The sequence below is a fragment of the Phyllobates terribilis genome, unplaced genomic scaffold (assembly GCF_046119375.1).
Source record: "Phyllobates terribilis strain yellow unplaced genomic scaffold, ASM4611937v1 Scaffold_12__6_contigs__length_324123572, whole genome shotgun sequence".
In the NCBI taxonomy this organism is placed as follows: Eukaryota; Metazoa; Chordata; class Amphibia; order Anura; family Dendrobatidae; genus Phyllobates; species Phyllobates terribilis.
Window position 1 is genome coordinate 280,536,340 of NW_027362772.1, and position 14,426 is coordinate 280,550,765.

At 43.7% G+C, this 14,426-nt stretch overlaps 1 protein-coding gene and 1 long non-coding RNA gene across 5 annotated transcripts in view; one reads left to right on the plus strand and one right to left on the minus strand.

Annotated features, from left to right (window-relative positions):
- Window positions 1-14,426, plus strand: part of LOC141172643 (FXYD domain-containing ion transport regulator 6-like) — a 118,457-nt gene that overhangs the window by 97,670 nt on the left and 6,361 nt on the right. For all 4 annotated transcript variants that reach the window (XM_073657066.1, XM_073657063.1, XM_073657064.1 and 1 more), the window contains exons 2-6: window positions 1,786-1,839; window positions 3,528-3,569; window positions 11,708-11,782; window positions 13,766-13,805; window positions 13,996-14,045. In XM_073657066.1, the coding sequence (XP_073513167.1) occupies window positions 1,791-1,839; window positions 3,528-3,569; window positions 11,708-11,782; window positions 13,766-13,805; window positions 13,996-14,045 (256 nt within the window). In that variant the 5' untranslated portion in view covers window positions 1,786-1,790. The remainder of the gene's footprint in view (window positions 1-1,785; window positions 1,840-3,527; window positions 3,570-11,707; window positions 11,783-13,765; window positions 13,806-13,995; window positions 14,046-14,426) is intronic.
- Window positions 1-14,426, minus strand: part of LOC141172645 (uncharacterized) — a 132,852-nt gene that overhangs the window by 50,815 nt on the left and 67,611 nt on the right. The window lies entirely within an intron of this gene.

Consider the following 14,426-nt stretch of genomic DNA (forward strand, 5'->3'; position numbering starts at 1 on the left):
ATATAACATAATATTTTTTAAATTTTAGCAAAAATTTGAAAAAATCTAGGAGATCAAAGAGCAAAGGATAATTACATCAGTATTTTCTTGAAATTATGATATACTCTATGTGCTTGGGGGATAAGGGGTTCAATACTGGAGTAGTGAAAACGACTCAAGGAGTTCTCATGTTTCATAAGTTTGGAGGCAACAATCCTTGCCTTGCTGGGGGCATTGGAGATCAATAGCTGAATACCAGGCATGGTTTTCAGGATTCATACAGTGTGATCCCGCAGCAGGAGAAGTACTGGAGGGAAGGTGCATCTTACCCAGGAACGTTGGATGAGATAAAGGAAACCTGAAATTCTGGGATTCTCAGCAAAACTAGTTTGTATTTATTTCTGGGTGTGGATTTTTAAGGAGTGGCAGGCAGTTTGGTAGTTGGACCTGACAGTTTTTTTCCCTAAAGGTATAGGCGATAGCTTACGGGTCTTAATTGTCTGAACCGGGGTCTGAAGTGCCCCAGGTGAATGGAGCAGAGGTCCATCATGTGCATTACTGCTCCATTCATCATTATGGAAGAGCTAAACACCAGCTGAATGCAGCTCTCAGCTATCTCCAGCAGTCCCATTAATAATGGATGGAGCAGTAGTGCACATGATAGACCACTGCTCCATCTACATGGCTCTCTTCATACCCCGGTTCTTGTGATCGGTGGGTGGTACCAGCGATCGGAACCCTAATGATTGGGAAGTTATCCACTATCCTGGGGATATGGGATAACTTCAAAACTTGACAATACCCCTTTAAGCTTGGGTGAAGTTGTTGGACTTTATAGTGTCTGCAGTTAGTGCAGTCAGGGTCAGAGATACAGAGAAGTCATGCAGACCTAATTTGTGTAGCACTTAATTTGTGAATTGCTTCTCATTGTATGACGATAAAAAAAACTTACTGTAAGTTTTAAAACTAATTATGTTGGAATGAAAGTTGTTCTTCTACCACTCATCACCAAGAAGATGGTGCTCCCGTGAGCTAATTTACACCCTAGTTGTCACAATAGCTGTAGAAAAGCTCAACTTTTCATGTAACTCTTGCTGGCTGCATTGTTCTGACATTGGCTGTACTTTTTTCTGTATCTGTACTAGGGTCTGTATCTGTATCTTGTACTGTATCTGTGTCTAACATATCACAATTGAAGTGATAATGCATCCCAATTTCCATGATGGCCATGAATAGCACCACATAAAAACACTGCAGTATTCAGAGATCTTTTTTTGTGAAGTTGGCATAGCTGTTTGTATCTGTATCTGTATTATGTGTTACATATGGTTCGCTGTACATCTGTAACCATATGTAAATGTCAGTGCTGCTCACCCAATACTACTGCGGAAGCAGAGAACTACATGTTCATTACAGAGAACCTGTCACAGAGGTAAAAGCTGAAGTGATCATGCACCTTGTACCTCTGGGAAGAACACAAAGCTTGTGTCCATTTTTAAAGCATTAAACAGAGTCATATCCAAAGTCGGGACCATTGCACTCTGCACTCTTTTGAACCTGTAGAGACGAAGCTTGCAGCATGGGACAGTGCACAGTGGCCATGCGCTGGTCCAAACTGTCAATCATCAGGAGCACGTCGTTCCCCAACAAGCAGAAAGCCTGGATGCAGGGGAGGGGTGCACTCCTTAGCAGAGAAGATGAACATACTCTGTTATCTCTATTTAACTATACTATGATGTTTGTATATACTCTCAATAAATTCATGAGTCGGCCTCCTTCTCACCAACATCTTGCTGTTTCTTGCAGGGCTCATGGAGACTGCTCTGATTTTCCTCTGTTCTGTCTTGGTACCAGTATTGGGTAAGAACAAACATAATTTCTTCAGTCTGTACAATTTATTGAGTCTGAACAGCGGCAGTAAAAAAACAGCATGTCAATAAGGACGGTAGGGGCTGTAATCAATCATAACATTTTGCCAATGTGAAAGCAGTCTATATGTCCATATGTCTAGTGTCCAAATAGTATCACATCCTGGTAATGGGTAATCACCACAGGGGTGTCACGTAGTAACTGGTGACTGTGGGCACCTACCCAATCCCTTAAGGGGTGTCCTAGTCTATCCCTGTCCCCCGGATTACTCCTGAAAGTGGAGATGCCGGGGTCACATGCCTTGCTATGATCCTAAATTAACCCTTATCTGTTCCCTCTTCCACCCAGGGAGGTGTGTGGCCAAAGTGTATAGGATAACACTAACCAGACAAACAAGGGAAGATGGACAGGAATAAATGAAAACTAACATCATACAAAATACACTCACCAAACAACAGAATGAGACACAGGGAAGGTATAGGAAGGAGAAACCAAATGTGAGAGGATGAGGATGTGCACACAAACAATCTCCACTTAGCAATCTCCTGAACAAATATCCAAACACGTACTCCAAACACGAACTACACCTCCAACTCCAAACCAGGCAGTAAGAATTAACACTGGCAATTCCCAAGTGCCAGTGGCAAACATATATAGCAGAGGGAAGTGTCCAACACTGAACAGCTCGGACAATCAAGGTTGTAGAGCTCCAGGAGATCAACTGAACTGATTAACCCTTGCAATGACAGAGCAAGGAAAACATGCACTGTTGTATAAGATGCTAAAGCCGTTCTAACCAGTGTAGGAGTTCGGGTGACCAGACGCGGTGATCTTCTGGACCCTCTCTGTCACAGTATACCCATGACAAGGGGTGTGACACCATGTCCTCCATGACTTTCAATCTTAGAAAAGCAGCAGAGAGTAGCAAAAAGATTTGCACTACTCTGGTCCAGTGTCCACTTCAGTACTCCGTAGCAGCCAGATCAGGGCCGTGTAAACTTCCTTGGCCGGGACTCGATTGCCAGCATTCTGGATGGCTCTTGCGATTAGTCTCATCACTAGGTCTGATGTGACATTCTGACGTGCCTTATCGTCACAAGGACAAAGTAGTTGCGAGAGGTGCCCAAGATGCTGGCATTCGAGTGCGTTTGCACTGCTCTAGTCTGGCTAATATAGAGTATCAAAATGAATGCAGAACAAGGGTAGCATCTGTAAAAAGCAGTAACCTGAAACAACATGTAGTTCCTGTGTCTGGATTTCTAGCTGGCAATGGCCAAACTTCTATTTGGAGGAATCATAGTGGTGATGGGGTGGTTATTTTGTAGGGTAAGTAAAATTTGGAAAAAAAACTTTGTTAGAACTTTTAATCAATGGGGGTCCCGGTTCTGAGACCCCACTGATCACTGAAATGAAGGGGCAGAGGCGCTCAGCTGATACAGAGAGAGTGGTTTGAATGCTATACCGGCTCATAGATTTACAAAACCTTGATTTTAGTGATTAAAGGACGTCTCTGGATTAAAATGATAGACATTTTGCTTAACATGTTCAAAAATTTTTCAAGGTTTAGTTACCTTTTCCATGAAGTAACTGAAGATACTGAACTTATAGTAAAAGTACCACATATAGTCATGTAAATCTATGTGTTGAGACATTGTGATCTTTTTCTGTTTTCCATGCAGGTGTCGGAGAAGATAAAAAGGAAACAAATCCATTTATCTACGGTAAGGGAAGCGGATGTCAACAAAAAGCGATGCAAATACTTCTTGTGAACATACCCTCCGTATGGTATTCATTGTTATACATCAGCAGTAACTAAAATGAGCAAGACCAAATACAGTTTCCCATGTTAATAATTGCAGTGTTCACAAAAATCAGATGCAATACTCTTTATCCGCATGGGATCTGTTTTTCTTTGCGCTCCCATGGACCAGAATAAGCGAGTTTTAGCCAAAATGTGGAAGAGAATAGTGCACTTTTTTTTCACAAGAACATTCGACCCGTGTGAAAAAACTCTCATCTGGAAAGCCCAATTGAATAATATTAGTCCATGTGAGTAATATACAGGCTGTAGAGCGGACGCCATTACACTGTACACTGCCCCGATCACTGAAGAGAATGACTCCTTGTTGACGTCTTTTCTAAGATCATCTCCCAGACCATCACAAAGACATCTTTCATCAACATCTGTCCTCTGAAGATTCACTGCCCAGACATCTTTGGCTATTCACTTTTGCAGCATACCCTTTCTAGCAATGCAAATTCTCAAGTCCGGACACCCAATGTTGTGTCAGCTTGTACCCCAATACTGAGCCTGAGGCGATGCCTAATATTCTGTCTATTAAATCTGCCCCAGGTGCCCTTACTGTGCCTGCTGCCCATCAATACCATGCATCCTGTAGTGCCCCCCAATACCGTGCCTGCTGCCCATCAATACCATGCGTCCTGTAGTGCCCCCAATATCGTGCTTGCTGCCCATCAATACCATTGGTCCTGTAATGCCCCCCAATACCGTGCCTGTGGCCCATCAATACCATGCATCCTGTAATGGCCCCCAGTACCGTGCCTGCTGCCCATCAATACCATGCGTCATGTAATGCCCCCCAATGCCGTGCCTGCTGCCCATCAATACCATGTGTCCTATAATGCCCCCCAATACCGTGCCTGCTGCCTATCTATACCATGCGTCCTGTAATGCCCCCCAATACTGTGCCTGCTGCCCATCAATACCATGCGTTCTGTAATGCCCCCCTATACCGTGCCTGCTGCCCATCAATACCATTGGTCCTGTAATGCCCCCCAATACCGTGCCTGCTGCCCATCAATACCATGCGTCCTGTAATGGCCCCCAATACCGTGCCTGCTGCCCATCAATAACATGCATCCTGTAATGGCCCCCAATACCGTGCCTGCTGCCCATCAATACCATGCGTCCTGTAATGCCCCCCAATACCGTGCCTGCTGCCCATCAATACCATGCGTCCTGTAATGCCCCCCAATACTGTGCCTGCTGCCCATCTATACCATGCGTCCTGTAATGCCCCCCAATACCGTGCCTGCTGCCCATCAATACCAAGCGTCCTGTAATGCCCCCCAATACCGTGCCTGCTGCCCATCAATACCAATGGTCCAGTAATGCCCCCCAATACCGTGCCTGCTGCCCATCAATACCAAGCATCCTGTAATGCTCCCCAATACCGTGCCTGCTGTCCATCAATACCAAACATCCTGTAATGCCCCCCAATACCATGCCTGCTGCCCATCAATACCATGTGTCCTGTAATGCCCCCCAATGCTGTGCCTGCTGCCCATCAATACCATGTGTCCTGTAATGCCCCCCAATACCGTGCCTGCTGCCCATCAATACCATTGGTCCTGTAATGCCTCCTAATACCGTGCCTGTTGCCCATCAGTACCAAGCAGCGTCCTGTAATGCCCCCAATACTGTGCCTGCTGCCCATCCATATCATTGGTCCTGTAATGCCCCCAGTACCGTGCCTGCTGCCCATCAATACCATTGGTCCTGTGATGCCCCCCAATACCGTGCCTGCTGCCCATCAATACCAAGCATCCTGTAATGCTCCCCAATACCGTGCCTGCTGTCCATCAATACCAAGCATCCTGTAATGCCCCCCAATACCGTGCCTGCTGCCCATCAATACCATGTGTCCTGTAATGCCCCCCAATGCCGTGCCTGCTGCCCATCAATACCATGTGTCCTATAATGCCCCCCAATACCGTGCCTGCTGCCCATCAATACCATTGGTCCTGTAATGCCTCCTAATACCGTGCCTGTTGCCCATCAGTACCAAGCGTCCTGTAATGCCCCTAATACTGTGCCTGCTGCCCATCCATATCATTGGTCCTGTAATGCCCCCAGTAGCGTGCCTGCTGCCCATCAATACCATTGGTCCTGTAATGCCCCCCAATACCGTGCCTGCTGCCCATCAATACCATGCGTCCTGTAATGCTCCCAGTACTGTGCCTGCTGCCCATCAATACCATTGGTCCTGTAATGCCCCCCAATACCGTGCCTGCTGCCCATCAATACCATTGATCCTGTAATGCCCCCAATACCGTGCCTGCTGCCCATCAATACCATGTGTCCTGTAATGTCCCCCAATACTGTGCTTGCTACCAATCAATACCATGTGTCCTATAATGACCCCCAATACTGTGCCTGTTGCCCATCAATACCATGCATCCTGTAATGCCCCCCAATACCGTGCCTGCTGCCTATCAATACCATTGGTCCTGTAATGCCCCCCAATACTGTGCCTGCTGCCCATCAATACCATTGGTCCTGTAATGCCTCCTAATACCGTGCCTGTTGCCCATCAATACCAAGCGTCATATAATGCTCCCCAATACTGTGCCTGCTGCCCATCCATATCATTGGTCCTGTAATGTCCCCCAATACCGTGCCTGCTGCCCATCAATACCATTGGTCTTGTAATGCCCCCCAATACCGTGCCTGTTGCCCATCAATACAATGTGTCCTGTAATGCCCACCCAATACTGTGCCTGTTGCCCAGTAATACCAAGTGTCCTATAATGCCCCCAATACCGTGCTTGCTACCAATCAATACCATGTGTCCTATAATGCCCCCAATACCGTGCCTGCTGCCCATCAATACCAAGGGTCCTGTAATGCCCCCCAATACCGTGTCTGCTGCCCGTCAATACCATGTGTCCTGTAATGCCCCCCCAATACCGTGCCTGCTGCCCATTAATACCATGTGTCCTGTAATGCCCCCCAATACCGTGCCTGCTGCCAATCAATACCATGAGTCCTGTAATGTCCCCAATTTGTTAACAGGTAAATGGATGCAACAGCGCAGACAATGAGGAGACAGTGATACTTAACAAACAACTATTTATTTAGCTAACACGAATATATATATATATATATATATATATATATATATATATATATATACAGTGGGGAAAAAAAGTATTTTGTCAGCCACCAATTGTGCAAGTTCTCCCACTTAAAAAAATGAGAGAGGCCTGTAATTGACATCATAGGTAGACCTCAACTATGAGAGGCAAAATGAGAAAACAAATCCTGAAAATCACATTGTCTGATTTGGAAAGAATTTTTTTTTCAATTTTGGTGGAAAATAAGTATTTGGTCAATTACAAACAAGCAAGATGTCTGGCTCTCACAGACCTGTAACTTCTTCTTTAAGAGGCCTACTCTGTCCTCCACTCATTACCTGTAGTACTGGCACCTGTTTGAACTTATCATCAGTATAAAAGACACCTGTCCGCAACCTCAAACAGTCACACTCCAAACTCCACTATGGTGAAGACCAAAGAGCTGTCGAAGGACACCAGAAACAAAATTGTAGCCCTGCACCAGGCTGGGAAGACTGAATCTGCAATAGGCAAGCAGCTTGGTGTGAAGAAATCAACTGTGGGAGCAATAATTAGAAAATTGGAGACATACAAGACCACTGATAATCTCCCTCGATCTGGGGCGTCACACAAGATCTCACCCCGTGGGGTCAAAATTATCTCAAGAACGGTGACCAAAAATCCCAGAACCACACGAGGGGACCTATTGAATGACCTGCAGAGAGCTGGGACCAACGCTACACAGGCTACCATCAGTAACACACTACGCCGCCAGGGACTCAGATCCTGCCGTGCCAGACGTGTCCCCCTGCTTAAGCCATTACAGGTCCGGGTCCATCTGAAGTTTGCTAGAGAGTATTTGGATGATCCAGAAGAGTATTGGGAGAATGTCATATGGTCAGTTGAAACCAAAGTAGAACTGTTTGGTAGAAACACAACTCGGCGTGTTTGGAGGAGAAAGAATGCTGAGTTGCATAAAAAGAACACCATACCTACTGTGAAGCATGGGGGTGGCAAAATCATGCTTTGGGGCTGTTTTTCTGCCAAGGGACCAGGACGACTGATCCGTGTACATGAAAGGATGAATGGGGCCATGTATTGTGAAATTTTGAGCGCAAACCTCCTTCCATCAGCAAGGGCATTGAAGATGAAAAGTGGCTGAGTCTTTCATCATGACAATGATCCCAAGCACACCGCCAGGGCAACGAAGGAGTGGCTTCGTAAGAAGCATTTCAAGGTCCTTGAGTTGCCTTGCCAGTCTCCAGATCTAAACTCTATAGAAAACCTGTGGAAGGAGTTGAAAGTCCACGTTGCCCAGCGACAGCCCCAAAACATCACTGCTCTAGAGGAGATCTGCATAGAGGAAAGGGCCAACATACCAGCAACAGTGTGTGCCAACCTTGTGAAGACTTACAGAAAACGTTTGACCTCTGTCATTGCCAACAAAGGATATATAACAAAGTATTGAGATGAACTTTTGTAATTGGCCAAATACTTATTTTCCACCAAAATTTGAAAAAAATGTCATTCCAAATCAGACAATGTGATTTTCAGGATTTGTTTTCTCATTTTGTCTCTCATAGTTGAGGTCGACCTATGATGTCAATTACAGGCCTCTCTCATCTTTTTAAGTGGGAGATCTTGCACAATTGGTGGCTGACTAAATACTTTTTTTCGCCACTGTATATATATGGAGGCACGGTGTCAAGGTTAACAGCGGACAATAACAGTACAGTAAAATATGGCACAATCAGCACACAGTAATACAATTAAACAGGATATGTGTACAGCGAAATAAACAGTGGGTACGGAAAGTATTTAGACCCCTTTAAATTTTTCAATCTTTGTTTCATTGCAGCCATTTGGTAAATTCTAAAAAGTTCATTTTTTTCTCATTGAAGTACACTCTGCACCCCATCTTGACTGAAAAAAAAAAACAGAAATGTAGAAATTTTTGCAAATTTATTAAAAAAGAAAAACTGAAATATCACATGGTCATAAGTATTCAGACCCTTTGCTCAGACACTCATATTTAAGTCACATGCTGCTCATTTCCTTGTGATCCTCCTTGAGATGGTTCTTCTCCTTCATTGGAGTCCAGCTGTGTTTAATTAAACTGATAGGACTTAATTTGGAAAGGCACACACCTGTCTATATAAGACCTCACAGCTCACAGTGCATGTCAGACCAAATGAGAATCATGATCTCAAAGGAACTGCCCAAGGAGCTCAGAGACAGAATTGTGGCAAGGCACAGATCTGGCCAAGGTTACAAAAGAATTTCTGCACTACTCAAGGTTCCTAAGAGCACAGTGGCCTCCATAATCCTTAAATGGAAGAAGTTTGGGACCACCAGAAGTCTTACTATACCTGGCTGTCCAGCCAAACAGAGCAATCGTCGGAGAAGAGCCTCGGTGAGAGAGGTAAAGAAAAACCCCAAGATCACTGTGTCTGAGCTCTAGAGATGCAGTAGGGAGATGGGAGAAAGTTCCACAAAGTCAACTATCACTGCAGTCCTCCACCAGTCAGACCTTTATGGCAGAGTGGCCCGACGGAAGCCTCTCCTCAGTGCAAGACATATGAAAGCCTGCATAGAGTTTGCTCAAAAACACATGAAGAACTCCCAGACTATGAGAAATAAGATTCTCTGGTCTGATGAGACGAAGATAGAACTTTTTGGTGATAATTCTAAGCGGTATATGTGGAGAAAACCAGGCACTGCTCATCACCTGCCCAATACAATCCCAACAGTGAAACATGGTGGTGGCAGCATCATGCTATGGGTTTGTTTTTCAGCTGCAGGGACAGGACGACTGGTTGCAATTGAAGGAAACATGAATGCGGCCAAGTACAGAGATATCCTGGATGAAAACCTCTTCCAGAGTGCTCTGGACCTCAGACTTGGCCTAAGGTTCACCTTCCAACAAGACAATGACCCTAAGCACACAGCTAAAATAACAAAGGAGTGGCTTAAGAACAACCCTGTGACCATTCTTAACTAGCCAAGCCAGAGCCCTGACCTAAACCCAATTGAGCATCTCTGGAGAGACCTGAAAATGGCTGTCCACCAACGTTCACCATCCAACCTGACTGAACTGGAGAGGATCTGCAAGGAAGAATGGCAGAGGATCCCCAAATCCAGGTGTGACTTGTGGCATCATTCCCAAGAAGACTCATGTCTGTACTAGCTCAAAAAGGTGCTTCTACTCAATACTGAGCAAAGGGTCTGAATACTTATGACCACATGATATTTCAGTTTTTCTTTTTTAATAAGTTTGCAAAAATGTCTACATTTCTGTTTTTTTCAGTTAAGATGGGGCGCAGAGTGTACTTTAATGAGAAAAAAATGAAGTTTTTAGAATTTATCAAATGGCTGCAATAAAACAAAGATTTAAAAGGGTCTGAATACTTTCCGTACCCACTGTATATATATATATATATATATATATATATATATATATATATATATATGCCCACTGTTCTTTATGTTTACAGTTAAGGGGCTGTTATCGTAAGTCTTGTCTAGTCCTAAAGCCCCAACCTAACGGGCCTGACTCTCATTCCTTGTCCCATCACCGTTGTCTTTCCTCTAGACGGCCCAAATCGTCACACAGGCCCTAATGGGGGTCAACTATACTGACTGCTAGGCTTCGAGTCTCAGATAGTTGAATTACTTGGTATACGGTACGATCGTCACACTGGCCGCCGTCGTTCCCTGAAGCCCGACCCCGGTCCCCACTCTGTACCGTACGTATACGCTGAAAGTAACAGCCCACACGAACTTCCTTCCTATGTGGCCTGATCTCTTTCTCAGCCCTGGCTCAGCTCACTTGGCTCTAATCTCCTGGATCTGGTCTCAGTTCGGCCTACTCGGCTCGGATCTCCTGGATCTGGTCTCATGGCTCTGACCTCGACTGAGTCGACTCAGCCCACTCAGCTTGGATCTCCCAGATCTGATCCCTCTCTCAGCCCTGGCTCTGCTCACTCGGCTCGGATCTCCTGGATTTGGTCTCTCAGCCCTGGCTCGGCCCACTTGCCTTAGATCTCCTGGATATGGTCTCTTGGCTCTGGCCTTGGATCGGCTCACTCAACTTGGATCTCCCAGATCTGGTCTCTCGTCTCTGACCTCGGATCACCCGGATTTAATCCCTCAGTTCTCCACTCGCATCTGACTACTCGGGTTGGCTCTTTACTTGCATCTGATCTCTCATAATGGCGGCTATAAGCCAGCTCGCTGTAGTGCACATCTGTCCTGCTACAGGTTCAGGTGCCAACTCCTCCTCTTCACTGCCCTCCTGGGTCTTTTATAATTAGTAACAGCTGCTCAAGTGTCACCTAACCTGGAATCTTCTCCAATCTCTTTCCCTAGGGAACATGCACTTCATTCTTGGGTTCCTACTAATGCAATTTTTTCTGCTTTCACTTTCTCTATCGTCTTTGACCTGCAGTTGGTGGTGTTCGCTTGCAACCACTCTGTTAGACATTAACTCTGTGCGTCTCTTCACTCCTTCATCCCCTTGCACCTTTACTGCCCCCTAATGCAGTGCATGCTGCCCCTCAATGCCATTCTTCATGTACTGCCCCAATACTGTGCCTGCTTGATACCATTTTCCTGTACTGCACCCTAATATCATTTTTCTTAATCCCCACTTATTTGCCCCCCCCCATTACCGTTCCTGCATTTCACAAAGGTTTACATGTATTTAGTTAGACAGTGTGAGAATTATATCCTCATAGTGTCAGTCCATAGTCTTCACACAATTTAATAAAACAAATGATATGATGAAAGATAGCAACACAATAAAAAGCGTCCCCGCTGCCGCATGACAGGGGCGGACATATCATTAGTACACCCAGGAGCCAAGGGGCCACTTCTGCCTCCTGTTCTTGCACAAGGGCCCTCTTCTCGCTGTGTCCATCACTGCCACATGATGTATAAAGTATTGCAGCAGGTGGTAAAATGTTGCATTAAGCTGATGTAGTATGAATTGCTCTTTCCTCAGATTATGAGAGCCTGCGGATTGGAGGTCTGGTGTTTGCAGTCGTCCTTTTCACACTGGGGATTCTGCTGATTCTGAGTAAGTTGCTTTATGGTCAAAAGTTGTTTTTTTTTATAACAGACTACAGCACCCCCTAGTGGTCTACAGTCAAATTATAGTAAGGTTCAAGAGCAAAACGTGAGCAGTTTTCCCATCCACCGTCCCTTAAGGACAAATGGCGCCCTACTGGGCTGCGGTGCCTGCACTATTTGCGTATTGCAACTCACGTGTCCTTTTTAGCTTAGTCCATCCGATGGTCTGGAAATCCGGCTGCAATAAAAAAGTCTTTTATGTTACATTTGCAGCCTGATGATAAAAACTGCTTAAGGCTGTATTCACATACGTTTTTCAGACAGATCGCACACAGAAGAGTTTTAATGGAACCATTCACGTTTATTTTTGCATGTCACATTCTCATTTGTTTTTGCGGATTAGACTTTGGCATCCAAGTCCATTAAACATTCGTTTTTTCCAACAATTTTCTGTCTGTTCTCAGTCCATTTTTAACTAATCCATTGCTGGGTGTCAGACCTCATTTTGATGTCCTTTTTTTATCTCATATGTGAAAAAAATCGAACCAAGTTTGATCCGATTTTCGTCAGTGTGCCGAATTTTTTTCTCAATACTTTTCCTACACATTACACTGTTACAGATATACAGCACAAAGATTGCACACTGATAACATCCAGGACTTGTATCAAAAACAGCCGCGTCTCTGTGACTTTATAATGGATACGTGTCCTACCTGCGAAAAACACATACCTGAAAAATGAATGACTGAATGAGGCAAAACAAAAAAGTTCAGAGAGTTTTAAAAAGAGATGAAAAATGGATGTAAAAATGGAGGCGAAACAGAGGCAGAACAGATGACAGCAGGAAGAAAAGAAATGGTCCATTTTGGATGCATGTAACCAAAGAAATGGGCATAAGGCTATGTTCACATGTTACGTTTTTGCTGCGTTTTTTTTAATGCAAATTTTAAGCTGCGTTTTACACTACCAGCAAAAGCTATGAGATTTGAGAAATCTCATGCATACACATAGTTTTTTTTTCCTGACTGATTTGTTAAACTGCAGCATGCCATTTCTTTCAGTGTTTTTGCAGTGTTTTTTCACTCATAGAACGCAATGGGTAAGTGCAAAAACGCAAGGTCAAGGTTTCGCTGCATTTTTGGTGCAAAACCCTAAGGAAATTGCATCAGCTTTTTTTGGGGGGGGGGGCACTAAACTTTATCAGCATGCACAAGATACAGTAAAAACGCAGCAAATACGCAGCAAAAACTCAGCCAAACCTGCCTTTTTTTAAACCACTTCTTTACTGCCAAGAGAGCAGGTCTTGCCTGCGGGAAAAAAATGCAGCAAAAATGCAACATGTGAACATAACCTAAGGCTACATTCACAAGTGCATTTGTGGAATTACTTCGTGGATTAGTGGAATACGTTTGTAACGGATCTAGTTAAAAACAAAGAAGAAAAAAAAACACAGAAATGTAAAAAAATAAGTTATTAATAATGGAAACTTTGTATTCGTTTGCACCCGGTTTTGTTTCATTTTGAACGGATCCATTTTTACTAGAGGTGTCTCCGAACACCTCTCATGTTTTGGGCATATGCAATGTTAAAAAACATCTGTTAAATAGATGACATAACGGTTCCCATAGAATTGAATAATAATAAAAAAAGAAAAAAACATTTCCGATACTTTCTCTTGATACAGACCATAAAAACATTTTGGTGCATAATTTTGCATTCAGTTTTTGACCTAATTAATATGTATTTTCAACACTTTTGTAGCTTGTTTGACAGGAGGTGTGTGTGAGTAAAAATGTGAAAACTGTAAAAAAAAAAGTGGAGCAAAGTAAGCTAAGGGATAGGAAGTGTAGAACTAAAGAGAAGTGTCTAACGTTCCAGGTTTATCACCCGGCATTGTAAATTTGCGGCATTTTCAGACTGTCTAGTTTAAGTTTGCTCCATTGTGTTAAAGTGAACATGGGATAAATGATGAGATATTTTTTTTGTGCAGGTCGAAGGTGCAGATGCAATAATCTGAACCAGAAACAAAGGTAAGAAATGCTTCCCAGGAAAGGAGGTCCTCTGACTTACAAGCACTTGTCCCCAGTATAAAGGCACATTGCAGATCTGTGTAGCATGGATCCGTGTACACTCCTGTGCGTGACGAATGACAGCTGTTCAGGCACAATGTTCTAAGTTATAGAAGATTTAATTGAATTCTGTTTTTCTTTTATTTCTTAGGGCTCCAGGTGATGAAGAAGCTCAGGCAGAAAATCTTATTGTCTCAAAAGGTGATTTATAAGCAATGGAAACTGTACACACACATATGTATACATACATGCACATAAATATATTTATATTTACACATATAGACATATAACATATACATAAATAGAGATACACACATCTACATACACTATATACAAATACAAACATATACCCTGGGGAAAATAAGTATTTGATACACTGCTGATTTTACACTTTTTCCCACCTACAAAGAATGGAGAGGTCTGTAGTTTTTATCTTAGGTACACTTCACCTGTGAGAGACAGAATCTAAAAAGAAAAAACAGAAAATCACATTGTATGATTTTTACATAATTAATTAGCATTTTTTCTTGCATGAAATAAGTATTTGATACAATAGAAAAACAGAACTTAATATTTGGTACA